The 19,808-nt window shown below is 41.6% G+C and overlaps 1 protein-coding gene across 18 annotated transcripts in view; it reads left to right on the top strand.

Annotated features, from left to right (window-relative positions):
* LOC138744651 (mixed lineage kinase domain-like protein) overlaps nucleotides 1-19,808 on the top strand; it is a 144,894-nt gene that overhangs the window by 55,986 nt on the left and 69,100 nt on the right. For 11 of the 18 annotated variants that reach the window (XM_069901134.1, XM_069901135.1, XM_069901133.1 and 8 more), the window contains 4 exons: nucleotides 11,172-11,636; nucleotides 16,050-16,148; nucleotides 18,172-18,349; nucleotides 18,440-18,537. In XM_069901134.1, coding sequence (XP_069757235.1) covers nucleotides 11,172-11,636; nucleotides 16,050-16,148; nucleotides 18,172-18,349; nucleotides 18,440-18,537 — 840 coding nt within the window. Of the gene's footprint in view, nucleotides 1-1,868; nucleotides 1,967-7,658; nucleotides 7,811-11,171; nucleotides 11,637-16,049; nucleotides 16,149-18,171; nucleotides 18,350-18,439; nucleotides 18,538-19,808 lie in introns of all 18 variants that reach the window. The other 7 variants (XM_069901141.1, XM_069901144.1, XM_069901145.1 and 4 more) reach the window with 3 other exon arrangements.

Genomic DNA, 19,808 nt, shown 5'->3' on the forward strand with positions numbered 1-19,808 from the left:
TTTCTTTGCTAAAATTCAGAATGCTGCTGCCACTTTCTCACCAAAGAACGTGTGATCAAGGTTCACGGATTATCATCGTTGGACTGAAGGCTTAGTTTGCCTGGAAGACAGTGGTGATGGGAGCGTACTGTTAGGAGCCCAAAACCCAGCAGCAATAGATTTTCACCACGACAAATGATTACTTAACAAAAGTTGTTTTTAATTATCTTTAAACATGAAAACAGAATCAAACTTTAACTTATCTCTATTAACTTAACTAACCCAACTTAACCCCCTTCTAATTCTAAGCGCACATGTATGTAATGTGTGTATACATTTAAGAAAAGTTATTTGGTTCATAGTTCAATCTCACTTCTCATTCTTCCAAGTTCACTGGTTGCAGGCAATTCTTATACTGTGGACAGAATTTAACATGTATAAAGTTCACCAGGCTTTGGTGCTCAAAAGGAAAATGGTTACTGCTCGGGAAAGTTCTTGTAGGTTTGGAGAGAGAGATGTGTAGTTTCAGGATTTCCACAACTGAGGTACCACCATTAGTCACCTTGCTCCATCAAGGTTCTCCAGATGCTAACCTCTTTGTTTCGGGCTATCACAGAGTTCCTTTATGTTCCTCTTGCATTTCTGCCACTCTGGAGCTTCTGTTTCAGTTCCAACAAGCTTCTCCTTGCTTGTTACAGCTTCTGTGTCACACATAGTCCAAGACTCCCTTCTCTCTCTCCCTTTCTCTCTCTCTGTCTGAGACTCAAACTGTCAGGCAGCATGCCCTTCTCTCTCTCACCTGACCTTCTCCAGCAAACAATAGGAGTTCGTCTTTTGGTTAATCTGTTGTTTTAGGTAAACAATAACCTCTCAATGTCCTTTCTGTGAAGAGGTATTAGGAGACAGCCTGTCTCTTGCTGTGGCTTTTAAAGACAATAGTCTATTAATTCACTTTAATTAACAGTCACTTGTGAAATCTCCATAACATTCTTCATAACTTCTGTAAAGTCACTGTGAATATGAAATCTCCACTATTTCAAATAGGATCTGTTTTAAAATGTGTGTATATATGTAGCCTTCTCTACTTTTCTCAATTTATCTCACAAAAACATTCCAAAATATTCCATCACAGTACGTATCTTATTCTCTGGATCACTGATGAATCTTTGAAAGGCAGTCGGGCAGGTTCATGGAAAGCCTGCCTCCTCCCCTCCAAGAACTCTGGGTTGGAAACGTCAACTTTTCAGCATTACTAGGCCTTTTAATGAATGGATACAATTTCCTATTGAGTTGTCTCTTTCATACTCTCATATTTCACATGCCCTTATGACAGAGATGGTAGCCATTCAGATCACTGAGGCTTTGTAGTCTCTTAAATCACTTGCATTAGTCTTATTCCCTAATTTACTTCCTTGAAATCTATTCTCTTTCCAAATCTCCCTCAATTAGCCTGGCACCCACTTACACTCAGGGCAATTTAAAGTTACAGTCATGATTAGTACAGTAGTTAAACGTAGACTGATATTTACTGTATTTTCACCTAGCCATGGATCATATTTGAGATCAGGTATGGAAATTTTGCAACATTGTCTGTGATTTATCACAACCACTGAAGGATTGGAACATAAGAAATGTGCATCTGGCTAGCACTGCCATTAACCCTTAATTCCACAGCAATGCAAAAATCTGTGTCATAAATATATTTAATGAGGCAACCTTCACAGCTTCCTCCTAATCTTTGTCTAAAATCTACTATACTGAATCTTGAGGCTATGTTCCCTAGTTCTACTCTCACCTACCAGTGGAAATACGTTTTTGCTTCTATTTTATCTATTCCTTTCACAATTTCATATGTTTATGTAAGTCCTGTCTCATTCTTTGAATTCCAGTGAATATAGTCTCTCTCATTGGCCAACCCCCTCATCTCCAGAATCAGGCTGAGGAACCGCCTCTGCACTGCCTCCAAAGCCATTGTATTCTTTGTCAGGTAAGGAAACCAGAACTGCACACTGTTCTCCAGGCGTTGCCTCACCAGTACCCTGTACATTTACACTCCTTGCTCTTAAATTCAATCCCTCTAATAATGAATGAAGATCAACATCCCATTTACCTGTTGTGCTTGCAAACCAGCTTTTTGTGATTCATGCATGATCACTCTCAAATCAGGTAGTGCAACAGCATGCTGCTATATTTCATTTATTTCTATTTATTTATTTCAGATTTATTGATCAATTTGCCCACTGTACCAACAGGTAGACAGGATGCCATTTCCACGGCACCTCACTGCCTTGGCCCACTTTGACAGTTCCAATTGTTATGTCAGAATGCTGTTCATTGACTTTAGTTCGACTTTTAATACTGTGGTTCCCTCCAAACTGATCGCCAAACTTCATCAGCTTGGTATCAGCTCATCCCTCTGTAATTAGATCTTGAACTTTCTGACCAACAGCCACCAATCCGTTAAGTTAGGCAATCTTTTCGCTTCCATTCTCACCTTGAACACCGGCATGCCCCAGGGCTATGTGTTGAGCCCTCTCCTATATTCACCTATGATAGAGTTCTTGTATATGGTTCTAATTCCATAATCAGGTTCACAGATGACACCATGGTAGTTGGCCTGATCAGAGGGGATGATGAGATGGCCTGTAGGGCTGAGGTTCAGCACCTGGCTGCATGGTGTGCCGACAACAACTTGACACCCAGAAGACCAAGGAGATCATTGTGGACTTCACTCCTGCTGGAAGCCACACTCATATCCCTATTTAAATCAATGAAGTTGTGGTGGAATGTATATCAAGCTTTAAATTCCTTGGTGTCCATATTTCCTATGATCTCCCCTGGTTCATGAACTCCTCCATCCAGATAAAAATAAAAGCGCAACAGCAATTTTATTTTCTGTGGAGCATGAAGAAAGTACACCTCTGGCCCAGGATACTGATGGATTTTTACTGCTGTACCAGGGAGAACATACTTACCTCTGGCAGCTCAGTGTGGTAGGGCAATTGCCTTGTATTGGACCGGAAAGCACTTCAGCGGGTGGTGAAAACTGCCCAGCGGATTATTGGCATTCACTTGTCCATCATTGAGAACATCTATCAGGAAAGCTGTCTGGATAGGGCGAAGATCATCATCAAGGATGCATCTTATCCAAACCATGGGCTTTTCACTCATCTCCCATCTGGTAGGCGCTATAGGAGCCTTCACTCTCGAACCAGTAGGCTCATGAAGAGCTTTTTTTCCTGAGGCTGTGACCCTGCTGAACTTTAAATCCCAGCACTGAGTGGTCCTGCTCTCACATTGTATTCTCAGAACTTTTATAATTGTTGCTTGATGTATGTGCTTGTTTTTATTTGTTCATAGTTAATTCTATTTGTATATAGCACTACTTTTTTTAAATTCCTGGTTGGATGCTAATTGTATTTCATTGGCTTTGTATTTTACTTGGCATAATGACAATAAAGTTGAATCTAATCTAATTGTCAGATTACATACATGACATCACATTCACCCCTGAGATTCTATTTTCCTGTGGGCACGACAGAATTACCACTAATTGGTAGTGCAAAAAAAACTGTACACAGCATAAACATGTAAACAAACAAAGATTTGTAAACAGATAACAGAGAGAACAAAAAAATAATTGAAGCCCACAAGTAAGAGTCCTTAAATGAGTCTCTGATTGAGTTTGTCATAGAGGAGTTGTTCCTGAACCTGGTGGATGAATCTTGCGGCACCTATACCTCTTTCCTGATGGCAGCAGTGAGAACAGATTGTGTGTGCAGTGAATTGGAATTCACTGTTTGTGTGTAAAGTAGACTCCCGAACTCTCCTCTTGGCTCCGCCCCAATTGGTCCCAGTATAAACCCTGTTTACCTGCCTTACCCCAGATTCACCTGAAGACCTCTGTAAGTTAATAAAACCGTATTTGTGTTCCTCACATATCTCCGAGTACTATCGATCACGTTACAATTTTATAATTACTTTTGAAGACAGGATGGAAGCCCTATTGAAGTCAGGCACGCTCCAGGTCGACCCTCTGTCCCCAGAAGACCCTGAGGATTTGCCAGTCCTACATAACGACCACCCAAGAAGTCTTCCACTCCAACGGCCTCTGGATTTCGGGCCTCCTCTCTCGTCGGCACTGAGGGATACGCAATCTTCAGGGGCTGCACGACATACGAGATGCCATTGAAGGCCTGAAGGCCCACTACATAAGGCCCCAAAATGACACCAACTCTCACAATGTCAGCAACACCCAGGTGAATTGCAGGAGGATTACGTTCTGGAACTATGGACACTGACAAGAAAGTGCCACAATGAGGCGGTCTCAGCCCAGGTGAGGGAAGAGGAACAAATCCAAGATACTCTCATGGCTGGAGTGAATTCGAGGTACATGAGGCAGTGACTGTTGGAGTTGGGGAAGAAGAACCTAGCCAGTACCCTCAATCTAGTGAAATCCCTCAAACATGCCCAACTGGGAGTGGACCACTTCACTAATGAAAGCGCAGCCTTCTCAGAAAACTAGGCCTATGGAGCACAGCTGTCCCAGCCACATGTGACTGGGAGTGGTAGTTCTGTGGACAAACCAAACAACCCCGCACCAGATGCCCCGTGGGAGACTCTGTGCGTGCCAGATGCAGTAAGAGGGGACACTGGGCAAAAGTCTTTCGGACAAAGGGGAACCCCAGGAAGGCTACTGCGTGCGTAGCCCCTGAAAAGTCATACATCCCATGCCCAAGCCCAGAGCCTCTCCATGCTGCTCGCTTCCGCCTTCTTGCTGCACCTTGTGGCGGGAACTGCTACTGGAAGAGAAGCAACGGTGGGAACGGTGCCATCACCACTACTGGAAGAGAAGCAACAGTGGGAACAGTGGAAATCTTGCTGCTCCTCATGGTCAATGCCACCTCCCCAGCCTTTGGATCAAGATGACGGTGGCAGAGGGAGTGATGCAGCCTCCGGAGCGCTGGCATCAGTCGTCCTCGACCAAGCGAAACCTCACCAGCTGAGTAACTCGACGATGGAGGTGAGGGTGAACATACATCTGATGGACTGTTTAATAGACACTGCCTCAACGGAGAGCTTTATAAACTCTACAACAAAGGTATACCCCACAGACTACTGTTTCTATATAACATTGCAATTGTATTCGGCGACTATTCGGAGGCATTATATGGTGCACTTATCTGTAAAGGGGGGGGGGGGGGAAATTTTGCAAGTTCTGACTGTTATGTATTGAAATGTTTGTGTGCTTCTGTGTTGTTGGGCCTAGACTTCCTGTATCACCTTAAAAGCAGTCATAGTGCAGAATGGAAGGTCCCAAAACCCAGACACTACATGCAATGTTTCCATGCTGAATATCGAACCCCCCCCCCACCACACTGTTTCAAAACCTAACCTTTGACTGTAAGCTGATAGCCACTTAGAGCAGGAGATACAGTGCAGGAGACAGAGAATTTATTAGAGCCAAAACACAGTGGCTGCTTAAGGAAAAAAAAATAATTGAATCCAGTAACAACCCATGGAGAGCCCGGATAGTAGTCGTTAGAGGGGGACAAAAGCCCAGGCTAGTGATTGACTATAGCCAAACTATTAATTGTTTCACACTCCTGGACACATACCCCCTCCCCCAAATCTTGGACATGGTGAATGAAATTGCACAGTACCCGATCTATTCGACCATCGACCTGAAAGCTGCATATCACCAGTTACCAATCTGTTCTGAGGATCCCCCCCCCCCCCACACACACACACACCTCATTCGAGGCAGACGGATGGCTTTATCAGTTCCTGAGGGTCCCTTTCGTCATTACAAATGGCGTCTTGGTCTTCCAGAGGCAGATGGATGACATGGTACACAAGTACGGGCTAAGGGCTACCTTCCCCTATCTCAAATGCCCAGCTATCCTGGGCTATGTGATGGAGAACAGTGTCATTGGCCCAGATCCTAAGCATATGTACCCCCTCTTAGACTTCCCTATCCCGCGGTCCATGAAGTTGCTAAGGAGGTGCCTGGGCTTCTTCTCATGCTATGCCCAGTGGGTACCTCATTACACTGACAAGGTCCATCTCCTCTTAAAATCCACCTCCTTCCCATTGTCAGCCAAAGCCAAGGCGGCTTTTAACTCAGTCAGGAGCTACATCACGAAAGCCACCATGCATGCGATGGACGGAAACTTACTATTCCAGAGCGATGCCTCTAACATAGCTCTGGCTGCAACCCTTAATTAACCAGGTGGACAGGCCGGTAGCTTTTTTTCCCCCGCACCCTACAAGGCCATGAGCTCCGATACCCATCTGTAGAAAAAGACGCTCAGGCCCTTGTGGAGGCCATCAGGCACTGGAGGCACTACCTGGCTGGCAGGAAAGTCACTCTGCTCACTGATCAGCAATCTGTAGCATTCATGTTCAATAATACGAACGGGCAAAATAAAGAATAACAAGATGGCGAGGTGGAGGATCGAACTCTCCATCTATAACTATGAGAGAATGTATAGGCCTGGTCCACTCAATGAGCCCCTAGATTCCTTATCCTGAGAAAGTTGTGCTGCTGTACACACCCGCCACTTGCAGTCACTTCACGATGAGCTCTGCTACCTGGACATCACCTGCATGGCCCACTTCGTCAAGGCACGTCCATCAAAGACATCAAAGAGATGACCGGGTCATGCCAGATCTGTGTTGAGTGCAAATTGCACTTCTACCGCCCCATCAAAGCGCACCTGATAAAAGCCTCTTGCACCTTCGAATGACTAAGCGTCGACTTCAAGGGGCCCCTTCCCTCCACTAATGGAAATGTGTACTTTCTTAACTTTATCGATGAGTACTCACATTTTCCGTTCACTATCCCCTGCCCAGACACCTCCACCGCCACAGTCATCAAAGTTCTGCACTCTACTTTCACCAGTTCGGGTATACCAGCTATATTCATAGCAACCATGGCTCATTGTTTATGAGTGAAGAACTACACCAGTACCTGCTCGCAAGAGGCATCGCCTCAAGCAGGATGACTAGCTGCAATCCCCGAGGGAAGTTGAAAAGGAGAATGCAATAGTCTGGAAGGCTGTAAAGCTAGCCCTCTGGTCTAAAGGCCTTCCAGACTCATGCTGGCAAGAGGTTCTGCCCACCATGCTCCACTCCATAAGGTCGCTTCTCTGCACTACAACCAAAATGACTCCTCACAAGCTAATCTTTGCATTCCTGAGGAAATCCAAGTCGGGGTCACTCTTCCTGCATGGAAAACAACACCAGGACCAGTCTTGCTGAAAAAGCACGTGAGGAGAAGCAAAACAGGCCCGCTGGTTGAGAAAGTGCACCTACTACTGCATGCAAATTTGATATAAGCTTACATGGAATATCTGGAGGGAAGGGAGGGCACGGTCTCGATTGGAGATCTGGCGCCTTCAGGAACTGAGGTCCTGACACCCACAATAGGCTTGGAAGCACCAAACTCCCCGTGCAGGGTTCTGGATGACGTGGTTCCAATGGAGCTACCATTGGACCAGGGACCCCCAAGCCCCCCTCTGAGCCCCACAACCCAAGAACCATAGGAAGTTCTGGAAGAGCAAAGCCCACCAGTGCTAAGGTGCTCAACTAGAATAACCAAGCCCCCTAACACACTCAACTTATAAATAACTGTAAAAAAAATTTCTTTTGAATGTGGTCTCTGTTTTCACCCGCAGATTCTTTTCTTAAGGAAGGGGTGAATGCAGTGAGCTGGAATTCACTATCTGTGGGTAAAGTAGATGGTCGACCCCTGCTCTTGGCTCTGCCCCATTAGTCCTGATATAAACCCTGTTTTCCTGCCTTACCCCAGATTCACCTGAAGATTTCTGTAAGTACTGGCTGTTAGTTGTAAGTTAATAAAAGTCGTTTAAAAGCCTCCGAGTACTATTGATCATGTTACAGTGTGCTTAGTAGTGTGGGTCTTTAATGATTGATGCTGTTCTCTGATGGCAGCATTCCCTGTAGATATACTCAATAGTGGAGGGGGGGTGTGCCTACCTTTTACGCTCAGGGGTATTGGTGTTTCCATTTCAGTCCATGATGGAGCTGGTCAGCACACTTTCCACCATCCCTTTGTAGAAATTTGAGGATTTCTGGTGTCTTACCAAACCTCTGCAAACTCCTGAGGAAATAGAGGTGCTGACATGCTTTCTTCACAATGCCATTGGTGTGTTGGGTCCAAGAAAGATCCTCTGAGATAGTGACTCAAAATAACTTAAAATTGTTTACCCTCACCATCTCTGATCCCCCAATAATCACTGGATTATATATCCCTGGCATCCTTTACCATTTATCATTTACCATTTAAATAATAATCCAAATCTCTATTTCTTCTTCCAAAGTAGATGAACTTGCATTCAAGACCAACAAGAATATTAGACAATCTTGCTCTTCCTTCCAGTTTTTTAGTGACTGTGGCACTGATTGAGGTTCATAATGCACTTGTTTAATACCAGATTTTATGGTTACAGCTACTTTGAAGTTAAAAAATGCAGGTATAGCCATCGAATGTATTGAAAAACCTTGTTTCCAAGCATTATTTCAGGGAATCTGTTTAGGTACAAAGTACATCCTTTCAATTGATCCTTGTTCATTTTGGCCAATCCCTGTCTACTAATTTCAGCTATTAGACACCAGAACACAAGAAAATAGGAGCAAGAATAAGTCACCAGGGTTTCAATATAATTATGGCTGATCTCTGGTGGGCTATGATGATACTTCTCAAAGGCCAATTCCAGCAACTGGCATTTGTAAAACATTATCAAAGAACCCAGTACCTTCAGAACTTTGAAATAAAGAACAAAAAGGACTGTTTGGAAGGCTGTTTGGTCCACTGAAACAAATCCAGTATTCAGTGCAACCATTGTTGATCATCGATTGCAATACCATATCCCACTTTCTCCTTCACTCATCCTTTATTGCTTTTTTGGGTCAAAAATTTATCAATCTTCTTCTGAAATATTTGCTACTTTATCCAAGTAGATTTTAAAATTGAAATAAAATTACCAGAAAAGGATGGGAATATTCAAAAGATCAGGCAGCATCTGTGGAAAGAGAAGCGGAATCAAAGTTCCAGGTTGATGACCTTTCACAGAAATAGGTCATGTTTTAATTTACAGGGAACATTTCATCCCCTAGTCAAGCACACTTCAGCCCTTAGAAAATAATGAAGAGTTCAATGATTTCAGATAAGCAGCCTTTTCAATTAATATTTGAACTGACCATTTCTGATAAAGGTTAACAACTGCAATGGAACTTGTTTTTTGACTCTTTTCACAGATGCACTTGTTTAATACCAGATTTTATGGTTACAGCTACTTTGAAGTTAAAAAATGCAGGTATAGCCATCGAATGTATTGAAAAACCTTGTTTCCAAGCATTATTTCAGGGAATCTGTTTAGGTACAAAGTACATCCTTTCAATTGATCCTTGTTCATTTTGGCCAATCCCTGTCTACTAATTTCAGCTATTAGACACCAGAACACAAGAAAATAGGAGCAAGAATAAGTCACCAGGGTTTCAATATAATTATGGCTGATCTCTGGTGGGCTATGATGATACTTCTCAAAGGCCAATTCCAGCAACTGGCATTTGTAAAACATTATCAAAGAACCCAGTACCTTCAGAACTTTGAAATAAAGAACAAAAAGGACTGTTTGGAAGGCCGTTTGGTCCACTGAAACAAATCCAGTATTCAGTGCAACCATTGTTGATCATCGATTGCAATACCATATCCCACTTTCTCCTTCACTCATCCTTTATTGCTTTTTTGGGTCAAAAATTTATCAATCTTCTTCTGAAATATTTGCTACTTTATCCAAGTAGATTTTAAAATTGAAATAAAATTACCAGAAAAGGATGGGCATATTCAAAAGATCAGGCAGCATCTGTGGAAAGAGAAGCGGAATCAAAGTTCCAGGTTGATGACCTTTCACAGAAATAGGTCATGTTTTAATTTACAGGGAACATTTCATCCCCTAGTCAAGCACACTTCAGCCCTTAGAAAATAATGAAGAGTTCAATGATTTCAGATAAGCAGCCTTTTCAATTAATATTTGAACTGACCATTTCTGATAAAGGTTAACAACTGCAATGGAACTTGTTTTTTGACTCTTTTCACAGATGCACTTGTTTAATACCAGATTTTATGGTTACAGCTACTTTAAAGTTAAAAAATGCAGGTATAGCCATCGATAAAGAATGTATTGAAAAACCTTGTTTCCAAGCATTATTTCAGGGAATCTGTTTAGGTACAAAGTACATCCTTTCAATTGGGTTTGTTCAGAATTCTCTTTTATTTCAGATTTCCAATGTCTAATAGTATCTCACAAACCCAGCATTGTTTTTTATTCTTTTTTTTCCATTCATCACTTTCAGCTCCTCTCTCAGCCTTACTACCATATGCTTCATTCAGTTTCTCTTGGTCTCAACTATATTACATGTCATCCTTTGTTCTCTCCACCCCTTCCCCTCTTTTGTGAAATAAAGTTATTGGGCTAAATACTTTGTTTCTGCCTGTAAATTACATATATTTTATATAACACTTGCATTTTCTGTGTCTCAAGTATTCTTTCTTGAGGCACCAAGTTGTGATTCTGCAAGGGAGGCACCCCATTCCATACACCGCTTTTCATTAGTGAGAAACAGCACTCCACAAATCTTTGCTGTGTGAACTTTTAGCATAGCCCTCATCCAATGCTCAATTTTCTGGAAACAGTCAGTCAATTTACATTGAACCCATGGTAGATGGTATTTTTCCTACTTGTCTTGATTAGCTTCACACCACATGTTCCAGTCACCCAACAAATCATGCCTCAGGGAGGGTATTTTTGAAGGGAAGAAAATGCTTGTTTACTTATAATTTGGATCCATTTCAGCTTGACACATTGCCTTTTTCTGTGCTGCATTTTTCTGTAATAATGAAAATTGGAATTGGAATAAAAGTTATGAACAATGTACTCATCCTGTAACCATGTCCATGAATATCAATGTGGGATTAATTGTCTTTGGAAAAATGCCATAAGGGATTTGTAACAATTTAAAGGGTTTATTCTCAATCAACTCTGCTTTATTTGCTTTCTTTCCCCTGATTGAAGCTGTAATTTAATCTTGAAATAATGATCATCCCTCGTAATTAAATACCGAATCTTTCCGAATAATAACATTCAGGTCATGTTCTGTCATTGTAGATACCAATATGGATTACAGTATAAAGATTTTTGATACAGCAAAGAGTATTTACTCTCTCTGCAAAGAGGTAAAAATGAATCGCAAGCGATGCAACCGTTTGAAGGGCCGCATTGAATTACTTTTGGATCCTGTGAAGGCTATTCAGAAACAAGACTTAAATCGCTTAACAAAGCTTCTGAAGGAGATAGTTGGGATTCTGGAGAGTGCAAATGATTTTATCAAATCTTTCACCAATAAACATCTGTTTTACAAAGTCTTCAAGGCTTTTGAGATTAAGGAAGAGTTTAATCATCTCAATGAAAGACTAAATGATGCTGCCATTGATTTGAACCTCGCCTTGCAGACTGAACAGACGGAAATGCTTCTGACTATCTTTAATGTAAACAAGAGGAAAGAGGAAGACATACAAGATACTGTGGAAGATCAGGTTCTTCTAACCTTACTGGAGAAGAAATTAGAGAATGGTAATTAAATGGTCAACTTCAATTGGCTCAGTTACATTCTAGATTTTACTTTCTGAATATGAGGGAGCACCATGAAAATGCTACATGTTGGAAATAATTTGTAGAATGATAGCTATCATAGGTAACTGAAAAAGGAATTGAATTTGTATTGGGTCAAAATCTTTCTATATGATGAAATGTTAATCCCAACTCCATTAGCCTTCCAGTTAATTCAAACCCATTTTGGAACCCATTTTCATATATTCAGTTTAAAGGAAAAGACCTTGCTATCTGACGTTTTCCTTCTCTGAATGCCCATTCTACTACTATTATTCCTGACTGCCCATTCCATTACTATTTGCTGTGTGTTGATTGTTTTGCTATTCACTAAAAATGGTCTCCTCTACATCAGACAGACTGGATGCAAACTGGGAGATCACTTTGTTGAGCACCTCGGCTCTGACTGCCACAACAGCGTGGCCCCCCCATTTCAATTCTCCATTCCATTCGCTTGCTTACATGTCTGTCCATAATCTCCTGCACTGCCAAACTGAGATCACCTGCAAATTGGAGGAACAACACCTCATCTTTTGACTGGATACCCTTCAACCAGATGGCATTAATATCGATTTCTCTGGTTTTTGTTAACCCCTCACCACTTCTCCCATTGCTTTTCCCAATCTCTGTCTCTCCATTCCATCTCTTTTCGCACAAACATGGTAAATTCTTATCTCGTTCCTTAACATGTCCAATTAACACTGGCTTCCTCCCCCAGCCAGCATTGTCTGAATTCTGAGACTTCCTGCTTCTGGCCTATTCCTTGAAGAAGGGCCCAGGGCCAAAATATCAGTGACATATCTTTGTCTCCTACAGATGCTGAAAAGACCAGCTGAGTTCCTCCAGCATTTTGGTGGGTTTTTACTACAATCACAGAGTCTGCAGACTTAAAAGTTGCACTAAAATTGTCCATTCCACCACTGAACACCCAAATTGTTCTCTATTTTCTTACTAATTTCGATTGCCTACTCCATTCCTTTTCCAAGTGCCCACTCATATCAATTCACTCCAATCAGTGCCTCCTGATTACTAGCGTCCATCTTTATCATTCATTCAACTAGTTATTCTCCTAAATTTTCTGACTGTTCATCAGATTCCTATACATTGAGTGCCTACTCCTTTCCTAATTTCTCCAACTATTCTTTATTAACAGTACATTATTTATTCGACATTATCTACTTCATACCTGCTCACTTGCAAGAACCTAAGAAGAAGGAACAAGAATAAGTCATTTGGCTCATGAGCCTGCTCCACCTTTCATGAAGCCCATCTCTAATATTCTACCACATTTTCTAGCATTATCCCCATATCATTTAAATCTAATAATCTGTGTTTCAAATGTACACAGTGACTGAGTGAGACAGAGAATGCCAGAAGTTTATCACCCTTTAAGTGAAGAAATTTCTCCTTAGTTCTAAATAGCCTACCCAGTGCCGGATTAACATAATAGCAAAAGTAGCAAATGCACAGACCCTGCATTTTCAAGGGCCCCATATTAAATGCTTGCTCTATTACTATAGTTCTACACTTGCTCTATTAATATAACTGGAGTTTTATTCAGATGACGATAACACTCCCAATCAAAAAATGGATAATAAATGTTTAAGAGAAAGGCACGGATGCAAAAAAATCAATGTCCACCCTAACACTCTGAAAGTTTAACTTAAAATTAATTATCAAAAATAGACAATGAGTGAAATCTTCATTCGGAATATAATCAAATGGCTTTAAGTAATCAGTGAGAGTGAAAAAGTGAAGTTGTTTTGTTTACTTGTTCGAAAGTACAGGTACACGATCCTTTATCTGGAATCCTTGGGGGACAGTGTATTCCAAATTTCAGATTTTTCCAGATTTCAGAAAGCCATATTTAAGCCCACCTGATTTATGCTGGCGTATTCACCCCACCCCCTTCCAGTCGCTCTGCCATCTCCCCCCACCGCGCCCGCCCAATTCGCGCTGCCGGTCCCTCGCCCGCCTGACTCGCACTGCCGGTCTCCCCCCTCGCCCGCCTGACTCGCGCTGCTGGTCTTCCGGCCGCCTGACTCGCTCTGCTGGTCTCTCAGCCACCCGACTCACGCTGCCGCCTCTCTCCCCACGCCAGATTTTGGAGCTTTCCAGATTTTAGATATCTGGATAAAGGATCGAGTACCTGTACATTATTTTGTTTTCTAATTTTGCACACTGAATCATAAATCAGCGAGAAATTCACTGGGAATGGTAATATTAAACATGCAATCCCACCTGATTCGATTTCCCCAACGGATCCCTGATCAATTACACTTCTATTTCTTCATCTCCAAACCAATTGCCAAGACGGATCTTGCTGCAGCTCATAATTTTGTATCAGGGCTACCCATTTATATCCTCTTTATTAGGATAAGGTCTACAATTCAAGTCCATTGATAAAGGTTTCTTTGTTAATATGTGTAAAAAAAATCCAACAGCTTATTTTAAGAACAGGCCATGATATTTTGAATTAAAACATCAAGCTAAAGATGCTCCTTGCTGTTGATGCAACGCTGTGCCCATTACGTTCACTTATCGGGGGAATCCGCATTGATGCTGTCCTTGGAGTTCTTGATGCAATGCTCCAAATAGACATCGTCTTTCAGACAACTGTCTCCCTTTTTATTCAAGCCCAACATTTCGGTGGACTGACCTATGCTCTCGACTCTGGAGCAAGAGCAGGGAGTTAGCATGATACTACAGGGACGGGTTCTGGTATTGATGGGTAGGCAGGTCTCCAGCCACTTGCAAAGCATCTGACCAGCCCCTTTGCTGGTATTTCTGTTGCCCACCAACAGATATTGGGCTGAAAACTCTTTGTCCTTCACCTGCCACCTCTCCACTTTGCCCAGCCACTGACTCCTCTTCATACCTGCTTCATCTGTGTAAGTTTGTATCCAATCATAAAATGCGTGAGGCTGCATTTGCAATTTGAGTTAATCTCACACCTCTGAATTTAGCTTCCCCTGGCATTTGGTGTCCTACTTGCCCCTTCTGTTCTCTCTTTAGGGTCCCTTTAGAACATATACTACAGGTCCCACACTAGTTTAATCCAGCCTGAGCCTACCACGTATTCTCAAATAAACCCCCTGGTTCCAAACCCTTCACTTAAGGGAAGCATCTTTCCTTCTTCCAGCCCATAAAACAAGTCCACACATTTTAAGAATTTTGTACCTTTCAATGAGATCTTCTCTCATTCTTCTTGTGTCACATTCTACTCAATATCTTCTCATACTTCAAACTTGCCATCCCTAACCTGTGAATCTTTACTGCACTCCTGTCAAGTGCATCCTTTCTTATATAAGGAAAATGCAGTGATCCAAATGTATAATGGTTTTCAACAACTAGTGTGCAAGTGTTAAAATCACCCTAATCAACGAACTTCCAACCATATGATCCTTCCAATCCAGTGATCACCCCTCATCCTTGGATCATGAGACCTTCCTATCCCACCTCCTAGGTCATATCTCAGCCTGTGATTGCTCTCACTCCTACTCACAATATCAAGGTTGGTTTCTTCATCCCAGTCTCCAACCATGCTCTTCCCTCTTCCTGTTGCCCTCCCACCTTCTACTATACTTCCCAGGAGAAGTATCAATCACCCTCATTTGGCCTCTTATTGAATACTTCCCACTCTTAGCCTTCAATCTCTTAGCCACTAATCTCTCTACCTGCAAAGAGAAGAGAACTTGGGTTTGATGAGTTGTGCCAATGAACAAAATATTGGTTGCTTTTTCTCATCCATGGTACTTCCTGAATCAAGTGTGTACTAGAATTCTTGGAACTGGAACTCAAGTTCAATTTGTAAGTTAAACGGTTCCATTCCACTGTAAAATAAAAGTCCTAGAACAATAGGTAAAAGCAGAATCATGGCATACAATCACAGGAGTAATATTCATGCAATAGTTCAAAATAAATAAGCCATAGCTACAAAACTGGTTAGAAAAGTGAGCTTTGAGAAGGAGGATACAAAGAGTTTTCATTAAATATGGGAAATATGAATCTATTCACTTTGACAAGAAAAATAGAAAAGGATTACTCTTCAAATGGTGAGGCATGAGTAAATGTGGATGTACAGGTGAATGGATATGCTGTTTCATGAATGAAAAAGTGAACACAAAGGGACAATAACCAATTAGGAAGGCACATGTTGTTTGAGGTCTCTAATGCACAGAAATTGAACTGCAAGAATGAGAAAATCTTCCTGGCATTCTACAGGGATTTAGTGGGACACCACCTCAAAATGTACAATTTTAATCTGTATTTCAAAGTTAGAATATTAAAGATTGTTTCTGTGCCTGTTTTGTGTGTTCTAAATATTCCTGTTGAGAGAATTTGAGTCAGCTCAGAGCTCTTAATTTTGCCTTTCAGAATTGTATTCAATGGAGGAAAGAATTCAACAGACTATGAATGAAGTTGTGGGAGAAATGAAAATGGATGTGAAAGATATCAAACGCATGTTTGAGTCATGTAAGTGAAAAATGGGAAAACACTTGACAATAGATTCAGTGCACATTCAGCTTTTCAGCCGCCTGCCATGTAATATATAAGGTAAACGCCTAAATCCATACACAGTCACACAGCTGACAACTAATCAGTCAAAAATGAATTTTCTATTTCTAGATTCAATCTCACAGCTGACGAATCCTCCAGTCCATACACAGTCACAGAACTAATTTGTACTACAATCGCTTACCCAGATTCTAACCAAGATGCCACTGCCAAACCCTAGGTAGAGTCAGAAGTAAAAATCCCACAATTAAGATATTTTTGTTGTGGATAATAAATATTCACAGTTGACATAGTTCAAGAAAAAATATAGTTTTACAATAGTGCAGTCAGAGCAGTCCATGATTCACGTATCAAGGGGACATTCAGAGCCTGTTAGCCATTGGAAATAAACTGTTCTTGAATCAAGAGGTGCTTGTAGCAGAGAGGAAAGGTTGTGGCCAGGGCAATGATGTTGGCTGCCTTCTTGAGGCAATACCTCACATAGATGTGGTGATTCAATGGTTGGAGCCAGTGATAGACCTGGTTATGTTTGTCACTTCTGAATCCTTCTGTGTTCTTAGGCACTCAAATGACCCACCCAGGCTGTGATGTAACCAGTCAATATACTTTCAGCTGTGTAGTTATAGAAGTTTGATGGCGTATTCAATGACATGCCAAATCTCTTCAGACTTCTTAGAAAGTTCAGATGTTTTTGTGGCGTATTCACAGTTGCCTTGATGTGCTAGCTTCAGAAATAGTCTTTTGATATATATAGGTAAAGAATCTAACCCTCCACCTCTGTCTCATCAATGCATAAGGGTCCCTTGGCCTTCTCTTACTGAAATCAACAATGAGTTCCTTGGTCTTGTGAGGTTGAGAGTAAGGTTGTTATTCTAGCACCACCCAACCAGTTTCTTGATCTCCATTCTGTATTCTGACTCATCATTTACAGTTATTTGGCCAACAACAGAAGTCTTGTCAGAAAATTTATAGATTGTGTTGGAGCTGATCTTGGCTACACAGTCATGAGTCTATAGGGAATAGAGCAGGAGACTAAGCACGTACCTTTGGAGTGTTCCAATGTTGGAATGTTGCCAATCCATCATTGAGGAAGTTGAGTACAGAATAAACTTTTAAGACTGCAGCTTATAATTAGCTATTTTACACATTCAAGTCAGTCTCGATAAATTATACAGAGTAAGGAATATTAATTGTGCAAATGTAAACTATATTTCTGAAGTATATACCAAAGAGCCATACCAAATACTAACATAGCCTTCAATCTTGTTAAGTAAGGACCTCCAGGATTTTCAAGTGTAAAGATACCCAAAAGGTGCCACTCATCCGGTTTCCCTATCGAGATGAGAAAGGGAAGCGAAAGAGAGTAATTTCAGAGATATGAAGTGTCTGTGATCCCCCCACCTCTGCCAATGACAGGCCCTCCTGAGCAGTGATGCCTTCTCTCCATTCCAACAGTGAACCAAAGCTTGAGGCATCCAAGTCATGATCCTCAGCTCCGGTTCCAAAATCCCAAAGCAATTAAGAAGCTGTCAGCATCTGGGGCCCTTTGGGAACCCTGCTTGCCATCAGCACCCTCATGAATACCTAGTTCTCTCTCACCTTTGACCCAGTGAGGGTGAAGGATTAACCATGTAAGCAAAATTAGCGCATGATGAAGGGACCTGCAGGTGGTGGCATTTGGTTGGACCACCAAATATGTGAATTAGGAAGTTGTAGATTGTTAAGCTAATCTTAGACAATCATTCCCTTGATAAATTGGTCAGATACTCTACATCCAACCAACTTATCCTGATTGGATGCCTGCTGACATTTTTTTCATACCTTGATGAAGGGCTTAAGCCCGAAACGTTGGTTATGTATCTTTATCTTTGCTATATAAAGAACACAGTTTGACCTACTGAATTTTTGCAGCATTGTGTTTTGATGTTTGTCTTCCTGTGTTACCTCGGCCTAGAGCTAATATGTCGCTCTCTTATTGTAGTCCTAGAGAAACCTATGGATCATCCAGTGCAGGGAATTCTGGAATTAAACCTGGAGGACATTGAAATTAAAAATCCACCTGTTAAAGAAACCAGTGATTTCAATTATTACAAGGGAACATTGCATAAATTTCCTGTATTGATCAAACGTTTTGTTAACATTGGATTATCCAGTGTGCAGTAAGTATGGACTTCTACTGACGAGTTTATTCCTTCATATTCACAATCATGTAGGGGCTGATGATTTGGTCTTTTCTTCTTTTCCGACAGGGAAATACGTAAGAATTTCCACAGTGAGGCTGAAACCATGAAGCACTTTGAATCGCCAAATATTGTGCGAATTTATGGAATCTGCATTAATGAAAGGAGTAAGTTAGCCCCAGGCATGGATGTTTAATCAGTTAGAATTAATGGATTTTTAACGGGTTAAATCAGAATAGGATTTTAAAAGTACCTTTCATATTTCAGTACCTTTCAAAACACTTCACTTCCAACTAAAATCCTTTGAGGTGAAATCTTGTAAATGATTTAACTTGGGTTTAAATTTAAATAAAAGCTGCTGCTTTTGTTTTTCTTTTGGCACCGCTTCTAACTGATCTCTCTGACTCATTTATTTCCTGCTTTCCTATACATCTATTTTATTTAACTGTGAAGCTGTTGCTTTGAAAATTAAATTTTGAACTGCCCCGTTGGGTAAATATATTGGCTAATGTGGATATTAAGCATTCAGGACAGAACTGCCTTCATCCAAGCAGCATTAGGCTTCAGAACTATGAGCTCGGGGGGGATTAAAACCATACATGGGCCATGATCTGGGCTGTCTATAGAGCTGGAAAATAAATGAGGAGAGACTAAGGGGAACTGGAATGACACTCTTTGCATTATCTACCCATTTTTCTTACAACCATTCAGCCAGTCTGATGTTCTCTTAATTCACCATTTGCACAAATGTCTGTAGTGGCAGCTACAGAGAAGGAGACAGATAACCACCACATTGGAGGTTCTCAACGACCATTTATTTCAAATCCCGTGCACGCCCCTTTAAGGGCAAGTAGAGTGCATCGAAAGAACCAAAGACATGTTGATCCAAACCAAGGCTTTTATTAACTAAAAGACTGGAGCATATCACAAGTAGGTTGACTAGTCCAGAATGACCTGGTCTGGCTAGGAGTAATCCTTTAAGACCTGCCAGTAGGTGTGGCTGCACTCTCAGCCAATCACAGTCATCTTACACTACAATCTGTACATATACACATTGGTGATAGAATCTGTACTATCACAGGGCAGCGTGAGTGGTGATGTCATAACAGCTGCCCGAGGCACGCGCTCGGCTGGAACCACGAGGCAAGGAGGACCCCCGACGGCACCATCTCATGGCTGCCCTGCCACGCAGCGGTGCTAACAGGGCCGGTTCGCCATGAGAACGTGCGCTGCCACAACTCTCTTTACAGAGTGTCCAATGTATTGTTCTACTCTGATTCATCACTCGTGATGACTTTCCTATAACTTTGTCCTCATATATAAAAAGTCAATGTTGTTGAGATACTTTCATCGAAGCCTTGGTGATTTGCTGCTGTTCAGCCTGTAGGTATACATTGCATAGAAATATTATGCAAAGTGGTGATGGGATTGAGATTCT

This window comes from Narcine bancroftii, chromosome 10 (assembly GCF_036971445.1).
Source record: "Narcine bancroftii isolate sNarBan1 chromosome 10, sNarBan1.hap1, whole genome shotgun sequence".
Lineage (NCBI taxonomy): Eukaryota > Metazoa > Chordata > Chondrichthyes > Torpediniformes > Narcinidae > Narcine > Narcine bancroftii.